Source organism: Kogia breviceps, chromosome 1, assembly GCF_026419965.1.
Source record: "Kogia breviceps isolate mKogBre1 chromosome 1, mKogBre1 haplotype 1, whole genome shotgun sequence".
Lineage (NCBI taxonomy): Eukaryota > Metazoa > Chordata > Mammalia > Artiodactyla > Physeteridae > Kogia > Kogia breviceps.
Window position 1 is genome coordinate 21,311,825 of NC_081310.1, and position 19,287 is coordinate 21,331,111.

General features: G+C 45.1%; 1 protein-coding gene and 1 pseudogene across 2 annotated transcripts; one reads left to right on the forward strand and one right to left on the reverse strand.

Annotated features, from left to right (window-relative positions):
* Positions 1-636: 636 nt before the first annotated feature.
* On the forward strand, positions 637-10,105 carry DEGS1 (delta 4-desaturase, sphingolipid 1). 2 transcript variants are annotated; one of them, XM_067028312.1, is made up of 4 exons: positions 896-1,127; positions 6,265-7,007; positions 7,736-7,761; positions 9,592-10,105. In XM_067028312.1, exons 1-3 carry the CDS (start codon positions 1,046-1,048, stop codon positions 7,739-7,741), a joined length of 831 nt encoding a protein of 276 aa, XP_066884413.1. In that variant the 5' UTR covers positions 896-1,045; the 3' UTR covers positions 7,742-7,761; positions 9,592-10,105. The 2 variants fall into 2 exon arrangements, with proteins under 2 accessions (XP_058925473.1, XP_066884413.1); XM_059069490.2 differs by lacking the exon at positions 7,736-7,761 and having other exon boundaries at positions 637-1,127.
* Positions 10,106-10,159: 54 nt separating this feature from the next.
* LOC136793472 (large ribosomal subunit protein P1-like) lies at positions 10,160-18,220 on the reverse strand (annotated as a pseudogene).
* Between the last annotated feature and the right edge of the window lie 1,067 nt (positions 18,221-19,287).

The window sequence follows — 19,287 nt, forward strand, 5'->3', positions numbered from 1 at the left end:
CATGGCCGCTAGGCCTGCGCGTCCGGAGCCTGTGCTCCAAAAAAAAAAAAAAAAAAAAGATCTTGCTGATTCTACCTCTATGGTGTAGTTTAACATGCTCCTCTGTTCTTTCTATGTTCTATACATTAGTAGCTGGATCTAGGGGTTTCATCAGATTTCGTTGTGGTTGTGTGTGTGGTGTTCTTTTATTATAAGAACACCCTGTTGGTTATCTTCATTTTTGTAATCTTAGTCAAAGTTTCTTTTTTAATGGAAAAGTGGTAATTAATTTTGAAACAAAATGTCCCCTCTTTGAGAAAGAGGTGGTGGTTCAAACGACTTCTGTGACAGATGTAAGGCTGAGCAATCACCTTGTAAGAGAAATGGTCACACAAGAATAATTCAGGCAAAACAACAAATTCCTCATCATTTTTCACTCTCAACAACAGTGATTTCCTTTTTCTTAATTAGCTCTAAATCACCACAAGCTCCGCATTTTTTCCTGAGGTATTATTTCCAGGAGGCAGCCAAAAACAGCTCCGTGAATAAGCTGCTTTTCAAAATCAAACAAAATTTGGGCGAGTCGCCATTTATTTATGACCAAGGATCCTCGTGATTGAGCTCCGGCCTTTCCCCGAGGCGCTAAAGAGCAGTCTTATTTAACTCGAGACCTTTCTTTTCTTTTTCACCTTTTTCCGGCCTTGGGCACGGGCACCGCGCAGGACAGGCCGCAAGGAGCCCGGGACTTGGAGGAACTCGGCCTCTCAGCCGGTCGCCGAGTCTCAGCACCTCAGAACCCCCAGCCAGTGAGCCACGGAATCCCGCCCACCGCGGGGGCCTCCGCCCCGCCTGCCACGCTCCGGGGCGGGGTGGTGGTGGTGGTGGTGGTTGGGGCCGGAGGGGCGGGGCCTCGAGGCTCCGCCCCGGTCGGCGACTGCTCTCCGGCTCCGCAGCAGCCAGCTGACACCAGTCACGGAGCCGCCGCCTTCGCTTTCATCTCCGCCTCCGCCTCGAGGATCCCGGCCAGGAGCGAGAGCCGGCAGCTAACCCGCGAGCCGCCGCCGCCATGGGGAACCGCGTTTCGCGGGAAGACTTCGAGTGGGTCTACACCGACCAGCCCCACGCCAGTCGGCGCCAGGAGATCCTGGGTGAGGTCCGGGCCCGCGCCCCGTTATGTGCGTGCGCAGCCTCCCGCCACCGGGACGCGCCCTCCTCGCGCGGCCCTTGCGCGCCCGAGGCCGGTTAAGAGTCGACTCCCTGCCGCGTCCCGCCGCCCCGGCCGCCTGGCCGCGCGGGAAAAGCCGGGCGAGGCGCTGGGCCGGAGCGGGAGGGAAGGAGGGAGGGATCCCCGCGCTCCCCCGTCCCACCGCGCGGCCCCTGCCCTTCGGCAGGGAGGCGCAGGCGCGCCCCCAAGCGCGGGCGTGCGGTCGGGGCCAGGGTTTGCTCAGCCGGGTCCCCGCGACTAGGCCACCCTTGGGTAGATCCTCTCGCTTGGAGATTCTCGTGCCGCCGGTCGGCACCGTTTCCTCCCTGTCCCCGTCTCGGTCCTCCCTCTCCCCTCTCCTCCTCCTCTCCCTCCTCCTCCCTCTCCCGGTAGCCGGCCCCGGCAGAGCCGGGCTGCGAGCGTGTGCGCGGCAGGGCGTGGTCCTGGAACATCTGGCGGCCCACGCGCGGGGCGCGCTGACGTTGGTCGGAGCCAGCAGGCCATCCTGCCGCTGGCGGCTGCTGCCTTGGGCCGGGGAGGGGACTCGTGGTACCCGACCCGTTTGACTCCGGGGTCTTCTCGGGCTGGAAGGGTAAGCGTTCCAGGGTCCGGATCCTGCTGAGCTCACGGTGTTCTCACTGATCCTCGCAACGAGGCTCATGCAAGAAGGGCAGATTCATATATATTCTTCATCCATCCCAGTTTTGTGGACGAAAAGGCTGAATTATGGAAGACTTGCCAGGATTAGCCTTCTGGTCCCCTGACTGCTAGTTTAGGGCCTTTACACAAGGTTAACTAGGCCTTATTCAACTCTCTAGAGGCGTAAGGCGCTCAGCTATTTGCTGCTTCTATATTATATAGAGAATTCTCTCATCTCTCCCAGGGTACTCTTAATGGTAAGCTAGGCATTGTGTTGAGTGCTTTACAAACATTACACAATTTAATCCTCCCAGTAATTAGTTAGGTATTATCCCTGTTTTAAAGATGAAGTAAGAGTGAATAAGTAAATGTTAGAGGGGGATTCTGATCTGGGTTAGATTACCTCCAAAGCATTGCTTTTAACCTCTTTGCTGTTGTTTCAAAGATCTGGAAACTAATGGGTGGTAAATTGAATAGGAGGAATTCTTTCTCATACACAGTATTCCCCTAGTTTTTTTTCCTCTGCATCCATTTGTGCAGTGAAAAGAAAAAGCAAGCCCCTGATTTTTGTTGGGTAAGTTAGAAATTTCATGTTTTCACAAAAAGAAAGGAGTTCACCCTTTAAAAACTTTCATGGTCGAGCAGACTCTTCATAGTTGTCTCTTGGACTGGAGTTCATCTCCAGGTTGCCTGCCTCCTGAATAAAGCAACCTTTCCTTTCCAGCCAATACTTGTCTCTTGAGTTCCGCAAACAGCGGAACCAGAGTTTGGTAGCACGTGGTCACAGATCTAGTAAATGGAGGAACCTAGATTTAAACCCATATCCTTCTGACACTAGGGACTATTTTACACTGTTAAAGAACTTTATAAATTGTTTAAAAAAAGAGTTAGTAGATCCCTTTGAAATGGATTTTTAAAAATTGAATCAGTAAGGTGGGAGCTTGAACGTTTATAGTTGCTATTAAGGGTATCCTTTTAAGAGAGTTTGGTTCTTGGATGCTTTCCTTTTTATTTTTAATCAAAATGTGTATTTTGCAAATCACACATAGGAGATAGCATATGGTACATTTTATCTATGCCTGATCAATACATTACATAAGAATAATCTGGTATCCACACTATAAAAACCAACTCCTGAATACTGGAACTTAGCTATCTATTTAAAGTTCAGAAAATCAAGGAAGTAAAAAGGTGCTTGTTCATGCTTATCTCAACACTGAACCTTTTTTCCACAAACTTATCATCACTGGACCGTTTCACTTGGAAAGTAAAAGGACTACATATTTCTCAATGAAAACGTCATTTTCCCTGCAGGTGTAAATAAATACCGCTCAGTGTTCCATTTCAGGGGTGGTGATGGAATACCCTCAGGAAAGATAAAAATCTGGAGGCTTGTTTAAATTATACTTAAATGATGAGATATTTCTCAAATGTATCAGGTTTTGTGGGGGGGGAAGCACCAGAGAATATGGATATGTTGTTTAACAACCCTGGTGGCGCAGTGGTTAAGAATCTGCCTGCCAATGCAGGGGACACTGGTTCGAGCCTTGGTCTGGGAGACAACTAAGCCCGTGTACCACAACCACTGAGCCTGCGCTCTAGAGCCCGCGTGCCACAACTACTGAACCCTCGTGCCACAACCACTGAAGTCCGCGCGCCTAGAGCCTGTGCTCCACAAGGGAAGCCACCGCAGTGAGAAGCCCGCGCACCACAACGAAGAGTAGCCCCCGCTCCCCGCAACTAGAGAAAGTCCGCGTGCAGCAACGAAGACCCAACGCAGCCAAAAATAAATAAATTAAAAAAAAAAAACCAACCACCATCTGTACGCTAAATTTACAAAATTTATGTACGAAATTAATGAAGGCTAGGGACTAGACCATTATTAGTGGGTCAGATAATCACAAGAAGTGCTCCTTTTACTGCTGTACTTCCCCAACAGTGAAACAGCATTTTTTAACAGCTTATTAAGATATAATTCACAAAGTATAAAGTTCATCTTTTTTTTTTTTTTTTTTTGGCCATGCCGCAGGGCATGTGGGATCTTAATTCCCCGACTAGGGATCAAACCTGTTCCCCCTGCATTGGAAGCCCAGAGTCTTAACCACTGGACCGCCAGGGAAGTCCTGAAAGTTCACTCATTTAAAGTGTACAATTCAGTGAGTTTTTAGTGTATTCACAGAGTTTTAAACTATCACTACAATCTAATTTTTAGAAAGTTTTTGTCACCCTGAAAAGAAACCCTATACTCATAAGCAGTCTCCATATCTTCCAGTCCTGGGCAACCACTAATCTTTCTGTTTTTATAGATTTGCTTATTCTGGACGTTTCTTATATGAATGAAATCATAAAATATTTGGTCTTTTGTGACTGACTTCCTTCACTTTGCATAATGTTTTCAAGGTTCACCCATGTTGTAGCATGTATCATTACTCAGCTCCTTTTTTTTTTTTCCGGTACGCGGGCCTCTCACTGTTGCGGCCTTTTCCGTCGCGGAGCACCTGCTCCGGACACGGAGGCTCAGAGGCCATGGCTCACGGGCCCAGCCGCTCCGCGGCATGTGGGTTCCTCCCGGACCGGGGCACGAACCCGTGTCCCCTGCATTGGCAGGCGGACTCTCAACCACTGCGCCACCAGGGAAGCCCTCAGCTCCTTTTTGTAATTTTTGTGTATGGTGTAAGAGAGAGGTCCAGTTTTATTCTTCTACACATGGATGACCAGTTGTTCCAGCGCCATTTGTTGAAAAGACTATTCTTTCCCCCCATTTAATTACATTGGCATGCTAGTATTGGTTTTTATATACTATTACAGCTTTGCAAAAATTTGGTACAGAATTACTTGGAGGAAGTTGATTTGTCTGAGAAAAATGTGCCATCTTTGTTTCATGATTTTAGAGTAACTACGAACTGTGTGTTATCTTCTGTCCTTTGTCAGACGTGTCAGTTTAATCTAGTTTTATGTAAGGTAAAAATGCTGGAGCTCTAAACAGATAACACATTTTAATACAAAAGATTTACTACTTACCCACCAATGAACTATTCTATGTTTGGAGGACTGCTCAAAATGCCCATATTTTAATGAATGACTTGAGTTTTTCATTTATCCCAGGGTAATTAGTTTTAGACTCAAACCTATTGAGTAATCAATAATCAAAAAGTAACCCTCAAAAGGATTTTTTTTTTTTTTGGCCTGTTGCCTACATAATTGTTAACATTGATGAAATGAACTAATACCAACAAAGATGAGAGGTTAGGGAGTGGAGACAGAAGAGGAGAAAGGAAAGAAACAAGAAAAATTACCTCGAATTAACACTACCCTTATTTCTTATATATAAAACTAGACTTAAATAACTTCCTGTCTTGCATTTTAAGCTTTTATTGAATTCTTCATTTCACATTTAGAGAAAAGAGGGTGAAGCTGCTCTTCTTTCTTCTGAATCTTTTCAAGAACACTCTGAATGACCTGTCCCAAGAAAAAGGTCCTTCTTCCTTTTGCTGTCCTGGGTCAAACATACTTGACAACACACAAAACAAAAGATGTTCATTATATCTGGGCTTCCCATCTCTGGAGTGCCGAGATACAGAGAAGAATCTGCATTTGCCTGTAGGCGACACTTGCCTGAAATGCAGAGATTTTTATTACTGGCCCTTTTCATAGTACTTGGATATTTGCATGTGAATTCAACAAATAATAATCTAACACAAATTAGCATTGTTCAGTTCTAATGCAGAAAGAAAGAAAGAAGGGGTGGTGGTGTTGTGAATCCATAGAGTTTTTTGGAAATTACCCTAATTTCCAGATGACTAGAAAAAATCTACATTAGCAAAAATTTATATATCTAAATGTCTAAAAATAGGAAAATGGTTAGAAGTTACAACTGGCAACTAGAAGTGATTTAGTCATTAAAAAGGAAATTATGAAAGCTAAGTATATAATATATTGTATATAATATGTATATATTATATATAAGTATATTGCATATATAGTATACTGTATATATATATTATACAAAAGTATATTGTAATAGTCTGTAATCTGTCAGACACATAGGGTTTACCACATTATGTTTACCACTTTGTAAAACTTACAAATTTAATGTACAAAAAATTGTTAGGAGTGAAAAGGCAACTAGATAACATGAAATCTTTACTCATTTGTGACTATCTTTCTGTTATTGTGGAGAGTCTACATTTTGAGGCTCATTTTTTTCCACATAAATTCTCAATTTGTTGTGACATAGTATTTAGTAACTTTACTGTTGAATACACTCCTTCCCTGAAGTAGACAAATATTGGATAAAGTCTCTAATAGAGGGCATATAATGACTTGGAAAAAGAAAAAAATTAATCGATGTATTAATTTAATTGATGTTAGTTTAATTGTAATTGCAGAACTATTGTGCACTTTTCTCAGTCTCTGATTTTTTGTTTGTTTTTCCCTTACAGCAAAGTATCCAGAGATAAAATCCTTAATGAAACCTGATTCCAACTTGATATGGATTGTAATTTTGATGGTTCTCACTCAGTTTGTTGCATTTTACTTAGTAAAGGACTTGGACTGGAAATGGGTCCTATTTTGGGCATATGCCTTTGGCAGCTGCATTAATCATTCAATGACTCTGGCTATTCATGAAGTTTCCCACAATAGTGCTTTTGGCCAATGCAAACCTATGTGGAATCGCTGGTTTGGAATATTTGCTAATCTCCCTATTGGTGTTCCATATTCAGTTTCCTTTAAGAGGTATCACATGGATCATCATCGATACCTCGGAGGTGATGGTGTCGATGTGGATATTCCAACTGATTTTGAAGGCTGGTTCTTCTGTACCACTTTCAGAAAGTTTATATGGGTTATTCTTCAACCTCTCTTTTATGCTTTTCGACCTCTGTTCATCAACCCCAAACCAATTTCTTATCTGGAAATTATCAATACTGTGATCCAGATCACTTTTGATGTTGTGATTTACTACGTTTTGGGAATTAAATCTTTAGTCTACATGTTGGCAGCATCCTTACTTGGCCTAGGTTTGCACCCAATCTCCGGACATTTTATAGCTGAACATTACATGTTCTTAAAAGGACATGAAACTTACTCATACTACGGGCCTCTGAATTTACTCACCTTCAATGTGGGTTACCATAATGAACACCACGACTTCCCCAGCATTCCCGGAAAAAGCCTTCCCCTGGTAAGTAAAGGATTTGATACATATTCTAATTTCTGATGGTTATATGATCAAAATTACTCTTGACCTGCTCATTTAAATTGGAATCTAGTATATTTCGTCCATCTAGGCTGTTCATCAAAGAAAACAGCAAGAGTCCAAGTCCTGAGTTGGCCACAGCCTAACTTTACTCCTAAAGAGTTCACTGTCCTGGATCCCTAAGCCTAGCGGTAACACGTCTGGTTTAGAATGTTGGGGGGTCTGCAGAATTGGCTCACATGTAAAGTAATTCAGAAATAGAGAATGAATTCCCTCTGTGAAGGGAGGGAAAGTTCACATAACCTTTATCACTGTTAAACTGAATACACTTAGCTAAGCTTTGATTCGGTTTGTTGTGAAATACAGAGGTCCTACATAATTGCTCTGCAAAATAAGTGAACTTCAGTTTCCAGTACCACAGATTTCCCACAGGTAGCGACCATCTGTTTCCTGTCACGTAGACTTTCAGTGTGTCGTTTGTGGAGTAAATGAAAGACAGCACATTGACACTTATCCTTTCACCCTTCCCGAAAAAGGATGATCCTCTCCAAACTTCAGTTGTATTTCTGATGAGTTCTCTTATTAGACTTGCCATCCTCAGAATGGATAGCTTTTACAATTCCATTACCATAAAAATGTTTCTGTAATTCTAAAAAGGGGAAGTGGTATGATATGTAATATCAGGGTTTTTTGATTTTTTTTTTTTTTTTTAGCTGTGATATAAGGGAACCATAGCCAGGTATGTTATGCTATCATATCCACCCAACCAAATTTTATAGATTTCCTCTTCAGTTTTTAAATGTTGACTGTCTGCAGATTCATATACAACATGACAATGAAATATAACGTTTGATTATTGATTGGATTGCCAATTGAGGAAAGAAAAATCTAGAAAAGACATTGAGTTAGTGGGGAAATTTTGAATCTGGACCGTGTAATACATAATACTGTGTCAGTGTTAAATTTCTTGGGTGTGGTAATGGTATTATGGTTTTGTCGGGGAATGTCCTCGTTCTTAGAAGATACGTGTAGAATATTTAGGGGTGAAGTATTCAGGGTTAGTTTTCATATAATGTCTGCAGCTTCCTTTCGTCAAAGAAAGAGCAAAGTATGTGGTGTGTACTATATATGGAGAGAGAGAAAGTGGCCGTGGCATAGTGTCAGTTGGTGGACCTAGGTGAAGGGCATATGGGTGTTGGTTTTTCTGTTTTTTCAACTTTTCTGTCGGTTTTACATTTTTCAAAATAAAATGAGGGAAAACACCACACAATTGGCCGAAGACAGCTTTGAAACCGGTGTAATGTGGTGCTAGTGCAGCTACTTTGTGTCATTTTGGCCCGAAGAGTGCGCCCGCCTTTGCTTGCCTCTCCCCTGACTAGGACAGTACATTTTTATATTTTAAGAGGTTATGGTTTAAGGAGAAAGCCAGTCATCTTTGGAGCAAAATAATTAATTTTTTCCAATATAAGCCACATACTTTGACTTGTAATTTTCTTGAACAGTCCCTGAACTGTTCAACTTAAACATTACTTGACCTAAGGCCCATGGTTCATCAGTGAGTATTGAGTTCCCACTCCATTCCACACTGTTTTCCTGTTGCTTAACTAAACTAACAAACATTCTCAGAGCTCTCTTAAGTCTTCCTTTTCCTGCTTTTTCTATGATGTATACCAAGGAGTATCTTGTTCTACAGTTGTTGTGCTGCAGTAGTTATGTTGCATATAACTGTCACGTGGTTAGTTAACAGGTATGTATAGCGAGGTTTCTTTTAACAGCTTTATCGAGATGTAACTCACAGATACAATTCATCCACTTAAAATTTAATGGTTTATAGATTGTTCAGAGTTGTACAACTATCACTGTAATCAATTTTAGAATATTTTTATCACAACAACAAGGTTCTTTAATTTTTTCTATGTTTCTCGTGCTGTCTCTCTTCAACATCTTGGAGTCTGTGTTTTTGTTTTCCTTTGGGATTTATTAGGGTAGTTTTTGTACACGTCGTTGAAGCCACAGAATTTTTTCTTACGCAGCAGCAACTAGTTTTGCTTGCTCATCACCCTGGCAGCAGTAATTTTTTAAAAAGACATTCTCAACTTGAGATGGCTGAACTGCACACTTGATAAGTGATTAATTTCTAACTGGCATGCCACAAAAATTGATCAGTTTTTGTAGGTTCCTCAATGGCAGAGGATCAAGTGGTGCCTTTAAACCCTACAGTGGCGGCCATGCAGTACGACACTTAAAAAGCAGCAAGCTGATTGGATTGCAAGTATTTGTTGTTAACGAGTACAGCCGCCAACTTTTACAAGTAAACCAGTATATTTAGTCCCTCAGGGGTTGTTGGAACGTCAGTAATTCTAGAGGATCAAGTATATGTTACTGCTGAAATGTAAGCTGCTTTTTGTTTAGAATTCCCAAAGCTGCTGCTTTTATTTATTTATTTATTTGAGAGGGAGGCAGGAGAAAGTCTCGTGGTTTCTCCCGAGTGTGTGTGTCAGACGTTCATCTGTCGTCTGTAACAGGACTCAGTTGGCACTCACTCATCTTGCTGTATTTTCCCTTCCAGGTGAGGAAGATAGCAGCTGAGTATTATGAGAGCCTCCCCCACTACAATTCCTGGATAAAAGTACTGTATGATTTTGTGATGGATGATACAATAAGTCCCTATTCGAGGGTGAAGAGGCATCAAAAAGGCAGTGTGGTTCTGGAGTAAATGTCATTAAGGCCAAAGGAATTCCTCTCTGAAACTCCAGAATAGCTGAGAAAGTGGAATTTTTGCATTACTAAAAAGACCAGCGATGTTTAGAAGCTGCCCTCCTACAAATACGAAGTCTGATCTTCATGGTATCAAGAAGCTAATTTGGCTGTAAACAGTCAGCCTATCTGCGCAGCATTCAGCTTTACTCACAGGAAACTCGTTCGTTGTATCACCACCACCGTGGTGGATGTTTTTACTTAGGTCTGACACCTTGTAAGCATATCGTAAAAAAAGCTTTTCAAAAGCTGTTTCTAGTTTGTTTTCACTATAAGGATTTACGTTATTAAAACACCTAATAGACTGAGCTGTTGATCACAATAAATAGTGTTTATCAAGCAACTCAACTAACTGATAAAGAGTTTCTTGTCATTTTGTTTCAGCGGAAGCTCGTTGGGTCTGATGGTAGATGGTTGGTGTCAAGTAGCCAGTATCGAGGGCTGTTAGGCTGGCAGTCCTGGTTACCTGAAACGTGTCATTTGGGTAAATTTAGTGTAATATGGTGAACTATTTTTTTTATCTTTTTTTTTTTGGCCGGGCCGCGCAGCATGTGGCATCTTCCCCCGACCAGGGATCAAACCCTGTGCCCCCTGCAGTGCGAGCTCAGAGTCTTAACCACTGGACCGCCCAGGGATGTCCCTGGTGAACTATCTTAAAGTAATCCGTGGTATCAAAAAATCAAAGAGTCTACAATTTGTAGACAACACCAACCCTCTGTCATCCTGAATACAAGATATGATAAAATTCTTACTTGCATAATTCCCAGCTGTATTGCAGTTTCACATCTGGTGGTGAAGAGTACAGCACTCACCCTCAGAAGGACTGGGTTTTCACAGACCTAATCCGGGGAGACAGAGTACTTTGCTTTCCCTTCCTTATCCTCTTGCCTGGGAAAATTCCTACTGTCTTCGAACTATTGCTTAATGACCCTCTGCTTTAACGTTTGGAGTGATAATAGAACCAACTTTACAATTCAGATGTACGGGCTCAGTCAGTAAAAGTATCTGTGAAACCTCCCCTTGGGTTTGATACTAACTGAGCGCTCCACTCACTCCCCTTTAGCTGCAGAACTTCAGTCAGTGGCTCAGCTGCCGGGCAAGTGCTGAAAACCCCCAGATCTGCCAGCTCAGCTCCACCTCAGCTCCATTTCCTTCCTCGTCCGTAGAAGGGGGTGACTCATTGTCCTTCCGAAAACTTGCCAGCTCTGCTTACATGACCTCTTGCCTGACGGAGGTTCAGCCTCCTAGCGGTCTCCAGGCCAGTCTAGCTTCCAGCTGCCAGCTTGGGCCATTCTTTCCGTCACTGGCGGTGACTTTTCCGAAGAGAGACCTACAAGTCAGGGCGGTAGGAAGGCTGGGCAGCAGAGCCTTGAAGACACAAGGATAGGTCCTGACACCTATGGTTCAGTAGCTTTGCACGAGTCCTCCCTTCTGCCTAGATTCCCTTTCCCCATTCCTGGTCTGGGTCCTTTGGGCTCACACCAGTATTTTGTAGCCCATCCCTCTCGCCAGCAGGTCAGGTGCCGCTTTTTGGACTCTCCAACCAGTGTTTATCTCACTTGTGGTCCACATACTATTTTGTAAATACACATAGTTTGTTTTCCCCTGAGGCTGTAATTTCTTAAGGGCAGGGATGATCTTTTATTTCTCTGTTCCCCAACCCTAACAAGAACATTGCTTGGCTCAAAGTAAATGCTTAATGAATGGAGAGAGACCAACAGAGGCTATCCTGAAACTTGAGAAGCTTTTCATTGAAAACAAACAAGGGCTTCCCTGGTGGTGCAGTGGTTAAGAATCCCAATGCAGGGGACATGGGTTCGAGCCCTGGTCCAGGAAGATCCCACATGCCGCAGAGCAACTAAGCCCGTGCGCCACAACTACTGAGCCCGCGCGCCTAGAGCCCGTGCTCCGCAACAAGAGAAGCCACCGCAGTGAGTAGCCCGCGCACCGCAACAAAGAGTAGCCCCCGTTCACCGCAACTAGAGAAAGCCCACGTGCAGCAATGAAGACCCAATGCAGCCAAAAATTAATTAGTTAATTTAAAAAAAAAAACAGAAACAAAAGATGGAGGGCATTTGAATAACCTTTAAGTAAATGTGTGTTCAGTCCACTGAACACTGTGGCCATTTATTGAGAATTCTTACTATTCACTGAGCCCTGAACTAAGTTTATGCATTATCTTATTTCATTCTCAGTATGTCTGTGATGTAGGTAGTACTATTAATATCTTCATTTTAAGGACGAGAAGACAGGCTCAGAGAGTAGCTGGCTCAAGGTCACACTTAGTGAGTTGCAGAGACAGGATCTAAGATTGAGACAGTGACTCCAGAACCCAGACTCTTGACCATGCTTCACAAGGCTTGTCTCATGAGCCTAGTCCTGCGACAGGAGCGGGAAGGAAAATATAGTTCCCACGCGTTACCAAATGTGCTTTCGTTCCACTGTCTTGTCCATCCCTTCCTGTGTGCCAGCAGTTCTGGCTAGATCTCTGGGGGTTTCTGACTTAATGATCTAAAATTCTTTTTTAACTTTTTTTTTAAGAGGTCAGCTTTTGATTGAACATAACACAAAGGAGATTTAATAAAAAAAAGACCAAAGCCTATGCCATCGTCAGACTCCTCAGAGCCTTCTTTTTTTGCTCCCATTTTGTCCTCCATCGGGGCAGGACCTCCTGCTGGGCAGGGCCACTAGCCCTGTGTTGCAGATAAGCGTCTTGATGTTGACATTGGCCAGGGCCTTTGCAAACAAACCTGGCCAGAAAGGTTCGACATTCACACGGGCTGCTTTAATGAGGGCGTTGATCATACCCGACGTTAGTGGCACCTCATCCTCGTGCAGGATAAGGGTTGGGTAGATGCAGGTGAGCTCGGAGACAGAGGCTGTGGAGGGGTGTATGCCAAGCGGGCGGCTGCCAGGTGCAGTGAGCACCAGAAATGAGGGCCTCCCTCACTTCAACACTGCCTTAGCTTCCTCGGAAAGATCAAGCATTTTAGCAGAAGCTGAGGAAAGGGCCCTTCTAAATTCTAATATGAAATACTAAGGTTTAAATCCAAAGTAAAAATGCACTTACTGGGCTTCCCTGGTGGCGCAGTGGTTGAGAGTCCGCCTGCCGATGCAGGGGACACGGGTTCGTGCCCCGGTCCAGGAAGATCCCACATGCCACGGACCAACTATGCCCCTGTGCCACAACTACTGACCCTGCGCTCTAGAGCCCGCGAGCCACAACTACTGAGCCTGCGTGCCACAACTACTAAAGCCCGTGTGCCTAGAGCCCGTGCTCCACAACAAGAGAAGCCACTGCAGTGAGAAGCCTGTGCACTGCAATGAAGAGTAGCCCCCGCTCGACGCAACTTGAGAAAGCCCGCATGCAGCAACGAAGACCCAACACAGCAAAAAATAAACAAATACAATAAATAAATTCTTTTAAAAGCCATTTGCAGCAACATGGATGGACCCAGAGATTATCATACTAAGTGAAGTAAGTCAGAGAAAGACAAACATCATATTATATCACTTATATGTGGGATCTAATAAAAAAAGGATACAAATGGGACTTCCCTGGTGGTCCAGTGGCTAAGAATCCGCCTTCCAATGCAGGGGATGTGGGTTCGATCCCTAGTCAGGGAACTAAGATCCCACATGCCGCAGAGCAACTAAGCCCATACGCCACAACTAGAGAGAAGCCCGTGTGCTACAATGAAAGATCCCGCGTGCCGCAATTAAGACCCAATGCAGCCAAAAATAAATAAATAACTATTTTAAAATAAATAAAAATTGTGAATCACTTCATTGTATACCTGAAACTTACATGATATTAAGAAAATAATACAAATGAACTTTTCTACAAAACAGAAAGACTCACAGATCTCGAAATTAAATTTATGGTTACCAAAGGGGAAACGTGAGGGGAAGCAATAAATTAGGAGATTGGGATTGACATACACACACTACTATATACTGTAGAGCACAGGGAACTCTACTCAATACTGTAATGACCTATATGGGAAAAGAATCACTTTCCTGTACACGTGAAACGTACACACATTGTAAGTCAACTGTACTCCAATAAAAATTTTTTTACAAGAAAGAATTAAATTTAAAAAGAAAGAATTCAGTAACGAAGGACTCAGTGCCTTACATAGGAGAGTCACGATGAACTCTGCCAGACTGTCCCCACAGGCTCGCATTTCAATCCATGTTGGCCTGGGGGGGAGAGATACCATATCCCACATGTTCACATGAAGACGTGGAGGTCCCGAGAGATGAGCGTGAGGGCATATGCGCTGTGCGCGGCAGGGCTGTCCGTGCCTGTGCTCTTGCTGCTATTGCCGTTCCACTGGCCCAGCTGACTCAAAAGTTTCTTTGCTTGGATAAGGAAGGAAATGTGTTATTTCTTGTCTTCTTAGGAAAACTCTCCAGGAGCCTTAGTCATTTGAAATGAAGCAAGGATAGTCTAATCCTAGGGCCGGGAAGGCCCTGAAAAATCTTTACACTCAGAAACCCAACAGCACTAGACCCCTGAGACCGTCTCGGTGTATCTGATTCTGAGATAGGACAAGGATGAGGGTGGCACCTGCAACGGGGGCTCAGAGTGGAGGCGAGGTGGCAGCAGAGGCCCGAAGACATCAAAGCCAGAGATCCCCACCGGGCTGAGGGTGAGGTCTGCGCCGGGGATTAGCAAAACAGAGTGTGGTAACAACCCAGGGAGGGTGCCCGTTGGAAAAAGGAGCAGGATTTGACAACAGAAAGATATGCAGGTCAGAGCATGCCAGTACTTTTTGGTTGGAAAATTGATGACATGGTAGAGGAGGAGGAAGAATGGGAAACGTCATCTGAAAACGGAGTTTGTTTTTGCCAAATTTAATCCAAATTGGCAGATGGTTCATAAAGCAAGTAACTGGACCCAGCAGAGGGGAAGCTTTCAGATGCTAAAAAGTGAATGCATCACTGCCGCTCAGAAGGTAGCTGCTATAACAGGCGTGTGTGAACTGGCACACGAAGATCAAAAGGAAGGGGTCCGAGGGGGTCTGGGACACACACTTAGAATTTTCTTCCAAAGGCAGAACCTGAAGAAACCCAAGCAGCATTTCTAGAGTTAAGAGTGGATTACGTGGACTTCCCTGCTGGCACAGTGGTTAAGAATCCACCTGCCAGTGCAGAAGACATCGGTTCGATCCCTGGTCTGGGAAGATGCCACATGCCGCGGAGCAACTAAGCCCACAAGCCACAACTACTGAGCCTGCACTCTAGAGCCCGTGAGCCACAACTACTGAACGTGCAAGCCACAACTACGGAGCCATCGCGCCTGGAGCCCGTGCTCTGCAACAATAGAAACCACCGTGATGAGAAGCCCGTGCACTGCAAACTAAGAGTAGCCCCCGCTCGCCGCAACTAGAGAAAGCCCACGTGCAGCAATGAAGACCCAAACACAGCAAAAAAAAAAAAAAAAAAGAGTGGATTACGTGTTACCAGGCACACATCCCTGTATTTGTAATCCTCAGCAAAGGCACAGAATCGTTGCATCGTGAAATGACCTGGAGGAATTGAGTTGCCCTTAATGTTGGGTTCTAAATCCTTGTAGGTCAGCAATTTGCCAATCCAAGGAGGGTGACTGATATTCCTCCCCTGTGAGGTTATTATGCAAGGCTGTTGGAACACGCCCTGGGACCCAGAGTAACCCTTCATTGGTCAAAAAGGGAAGGGGATAGTCCTTTGTTTCACAGTGGTTGAAGCCTCCAATTTCCATTCCACTTATTAGCTGAGATTTTTTTGGCACATGGAGGTTAGGGTTGAGGTTTCCGGCCCCCTGAACAGCAGTCTCCGATTTTAGCCATAACCACACTTTTTTTGGTTTGTTTTTTACAATTTTGCAAGCAAATTTTATTTTAAAAATTTTTATTGGAGTATAGTTGATTTAATAACCACACGTCTTGACAACTGGTTTCCCCTCCAGGCTGGGCCTTAAGCGTGCCAGAAAGTGGTTCTTTTCTGCTATTGTCTTGAGTGAAAGCACTTTCTTATCACTTTTCCGTTGCTTTGTCATGTCTGCTTCAGCGCTGACAATGAAAGTGCCGGCCTAACCAGCCAGGCTTCTAAACCCTGCATGTCCCCTTGGCTCTGTGCACACCTGACCAAGTGCCCCCACCAGGGTCGCTGCTTTCTCTTCATGGGTTCATAAATAAATCTGGTAGCTCACCCACTGCACTCTACTTTAAGGACTTTTAGAATTGAAAACAACTGCACATTCTAATTCAAACTCTGCCATCCCTCGATTTCGTAAAAGCAAGTTTTTCATCTCCAGCTATAAAAGCAAGAGGATTCACCAAAAATCAACTCTGAACGACAGATTCATCAAATTCCTGAAGATTTCATTTTTCATTCTTTCCCTTCAGAGTACCCGATTCCCTCTGGGGCCCCAGCCCAGGGCCACCAGATAAGTTGGGTCTAAAGCAGTTTGACCAGAGATGTTTGTTTCCACCAGAGGGAGGAGCTGGGCCAGAGGAAAGGGCAAAAGTCAAATTCCAAAAACCTCCTTAGTCCTTTGGGAACTCAGTTGGCGTTTAGCTAACTGATCTAGAGTCCCTGATTCTCTTCCTTTGTAGAGTCAGGAGATTTCTCCAACTATGTGTGAGATTCCTTCGCCCCTGAGCTCTCCGGCAGGCTCCCTCGGAGGCGCCTGGGTGGACTCCCATGGTCTCACTCATCCCTTTGATTCCTTTGTTGTCTCCTTTCTTAAAGGATCAGAGATAAGAGTGATCATAGGGGCTTCCCTGGTGGCACAATGGTTAAGAATCCACCTGCCAATGCAGGGGACACGGCAGGGGACACGGGTTCTGGCCCTGGTCTGGGAAGATCCCACATGCCAAGGAGCAACTAAGCCTGTGCACCACAACTACTGAGCCTGCTCTCTAGCGCCCGTGCCCGCGAGCCACAACTACAGAGGCCACCTCAGTGAGAGGCCCGTGTACCGCAAAAAAAAAAAAAAAAAAGAGTGATCATGTATTAGGAAAGTCACTGTCTTCTTTCTTTCTTTCTTTCTTTAAATAAAAACCCTACACTCTGACAAGAATGGTTTTTTATTTTATTTTTTATTTTTTATTTATTTTTATTTTTTTTATAGTACACGGGCCTCTCACTGTTGTGGCCTCTCCCATTGCGGAGCACAGGCTCCGGACGCGCAGGCTCAGCGGCCATGGTTCACGGGCCCAGCCGCTCCGCGGCATGTGGGATCCTCCCGGACCAGGGCACGAACCCGCGTCCCCTGCATCGGCGGGCGGATTCTCAACCACTGTGCCACCAGGGAAGCCCAAGAACGGTTTTTTTAAAAAATATTTATTGGGCTTCCCTGGTGGCGCAGTGGTTGAGAATCCGCCCGCCGATGCAGGAGACACGGGTTCGTGCTCGGGTCCGGGAGGATCCCATATGCCGCGGAGCGGCTGGGCCCGTGAGCCATGGCCGCTGAGCCTGCGCGTCCGGAGCCTGTGCTCCGCAACGGGAGAGACCACAACAGTGACAGGCCCGCGTACCACAAAAAAAAAAAAAAAAAAAAAAAAATTTATTTATTTGGTTGCTCCAGGTCTTAGTTGTGGCACGTGGGTACCTTAATTGTGGCTCGTGGGCTCCTTTAGGTGTGGCATGCGAACTCTTGGTTGCAGCATGCATGTGGGATCTAGTTCCCTGACCAGGGATAGAACCCAGGTCCCCTGCATTGGGAATTCGGAGTCTTACTTAACCACTGTGCCACCAGGGAAGTCCCAGTGTCTTATTTCAATTTAGCATCATTATTTCCTTTTAAATCTCACAATGTAAAGTCGGCAATCTTACTTCCATTTACAGGAGGAGGAAACAGAGAATCCAAGAAGTTAGGTAACTTGTTTCAGGCTAGCCAGCTTTTTATCTCCCAGAACCCAGACTTTCAGTAGCTTGTTCCCAAGCCCAAGCCCAAGCCCAAGCCCACACAGCGTGAGGCTTCATGACTGAAGTTACTTACTTATCTCTGAAGAACCTCTGTTTGTTCGTGTGTGAAACAAGGGTGCTGGGCTACCGTGCCATGCAGTCTGGCATCCTGGGGTCTCTGAATGCTCTACCACAAAGGCCGAAACCCACCCGCTCCCCAGTGCCCTCCCCGTATTCCAGCTCAGGCCCATGGTTGAACTTCTAGGGAAAAGTGACGTTGCTCCAGACACACTTGGACCTGCCTGCCCTGAGGGTTACCCTGGCTCTGTAAACGTTTACTGAGTAAACTCATAATGTAAGCACAGGTGAAGGAAAAATTTAATCTACTTCACAGAATGATACGGTAAGAAGCGAAACTATTTCTGAGGACGAAAGGGCGACAAACCTGCTTGTTCCCAGAGAACACTAACTGGGGGCCTCACAGTATTGACGGGGGTCCTGCCATGTGCCAGGCACTGGGCTGTTGCCTGGGCTGGTCTCTTCATGCCCTGTTAATCTTCCCATTGGTATCAGCCTCATTTTGCAGTCAAGAAAACAAATGAATAGGAAAGAATAAGTAACTTGTCTAAAGCCACAGTCAACTCAAGTCCAGGGTCTAAATTCAAAGTCCATGACTTTTGCATTTGGACTTACAATGAACATTTTTCTTCAATTCAGAGCCCTCTCCTAATTAGTGTAACGTGTTAAGTTTTTTTTTAAAGATAATATCAATTCCAACACTCCCAGGAATTTGGGTAGCAGCCCCAGCGACAGGGTGGCACCCAAAAGGGTGGGAGTGGGAATGGGTGGCATAGCCTGTAACCCCCTCAAGTTATTTCCACATTTGACTGGGCCACAGGGTACTTAGGTGGAAGTCAGAACAGGAGCCTGTGGCCTGGAGCTCACATTTAACCACACAGTTTTAAGAACTATCTCAGAAGCTATGGTTTTCCAAATAATGCAACCCTGCAAAGCCCAGTTTAGATACTCCAGTTGCCATCTTACCAAAAGCAGGCAGGGCTTCCCTGGTGGCAGGGTGGTTGAGAGTCCGCCGGCCGATGCAGGGGACCCGGGTTCGTGCCCCGGTTCCGGGAAGATCCCACGTGCCGCGGAGCGGCTGGGCCCGTGAACCATGGCCGCTGAGCCTGCGCGTCCGGAGCCTGTGCTCCGCAACGAGAGAGGCCACAACGATGAGAGGCCCGCGTACCGCAAAAAAAAAAAAAAAAAAAAAAAAAAAGTATAGAAAAGCAGGCAAAACCTGGGCCCAGTTTGCCAACAAGAAAAGAAGGTGACAGCGGGATGCTGTGAGCTCCTCAAAATGGCGACTCCTCCTCCTGAACAGGAGGACAACTGGCTGCTACTTAATAAGCCTCAGCTGTAAAGCCTAGTCGCCAGGGTCCCAGGGATGGACTGTGGAGATGAGATACTTAAGGCACTGTCACTGGGAGGGTTTTGGCTGTGATGACGTCTACTGCCCCGGGAACATCAAGGTGCTGGATGGGTCATTTGGAACAGTGCCAGAAAGCAAAGGCGATGTCACAATTGTTCCGAACCATAGCAGTTAACGTTTGCT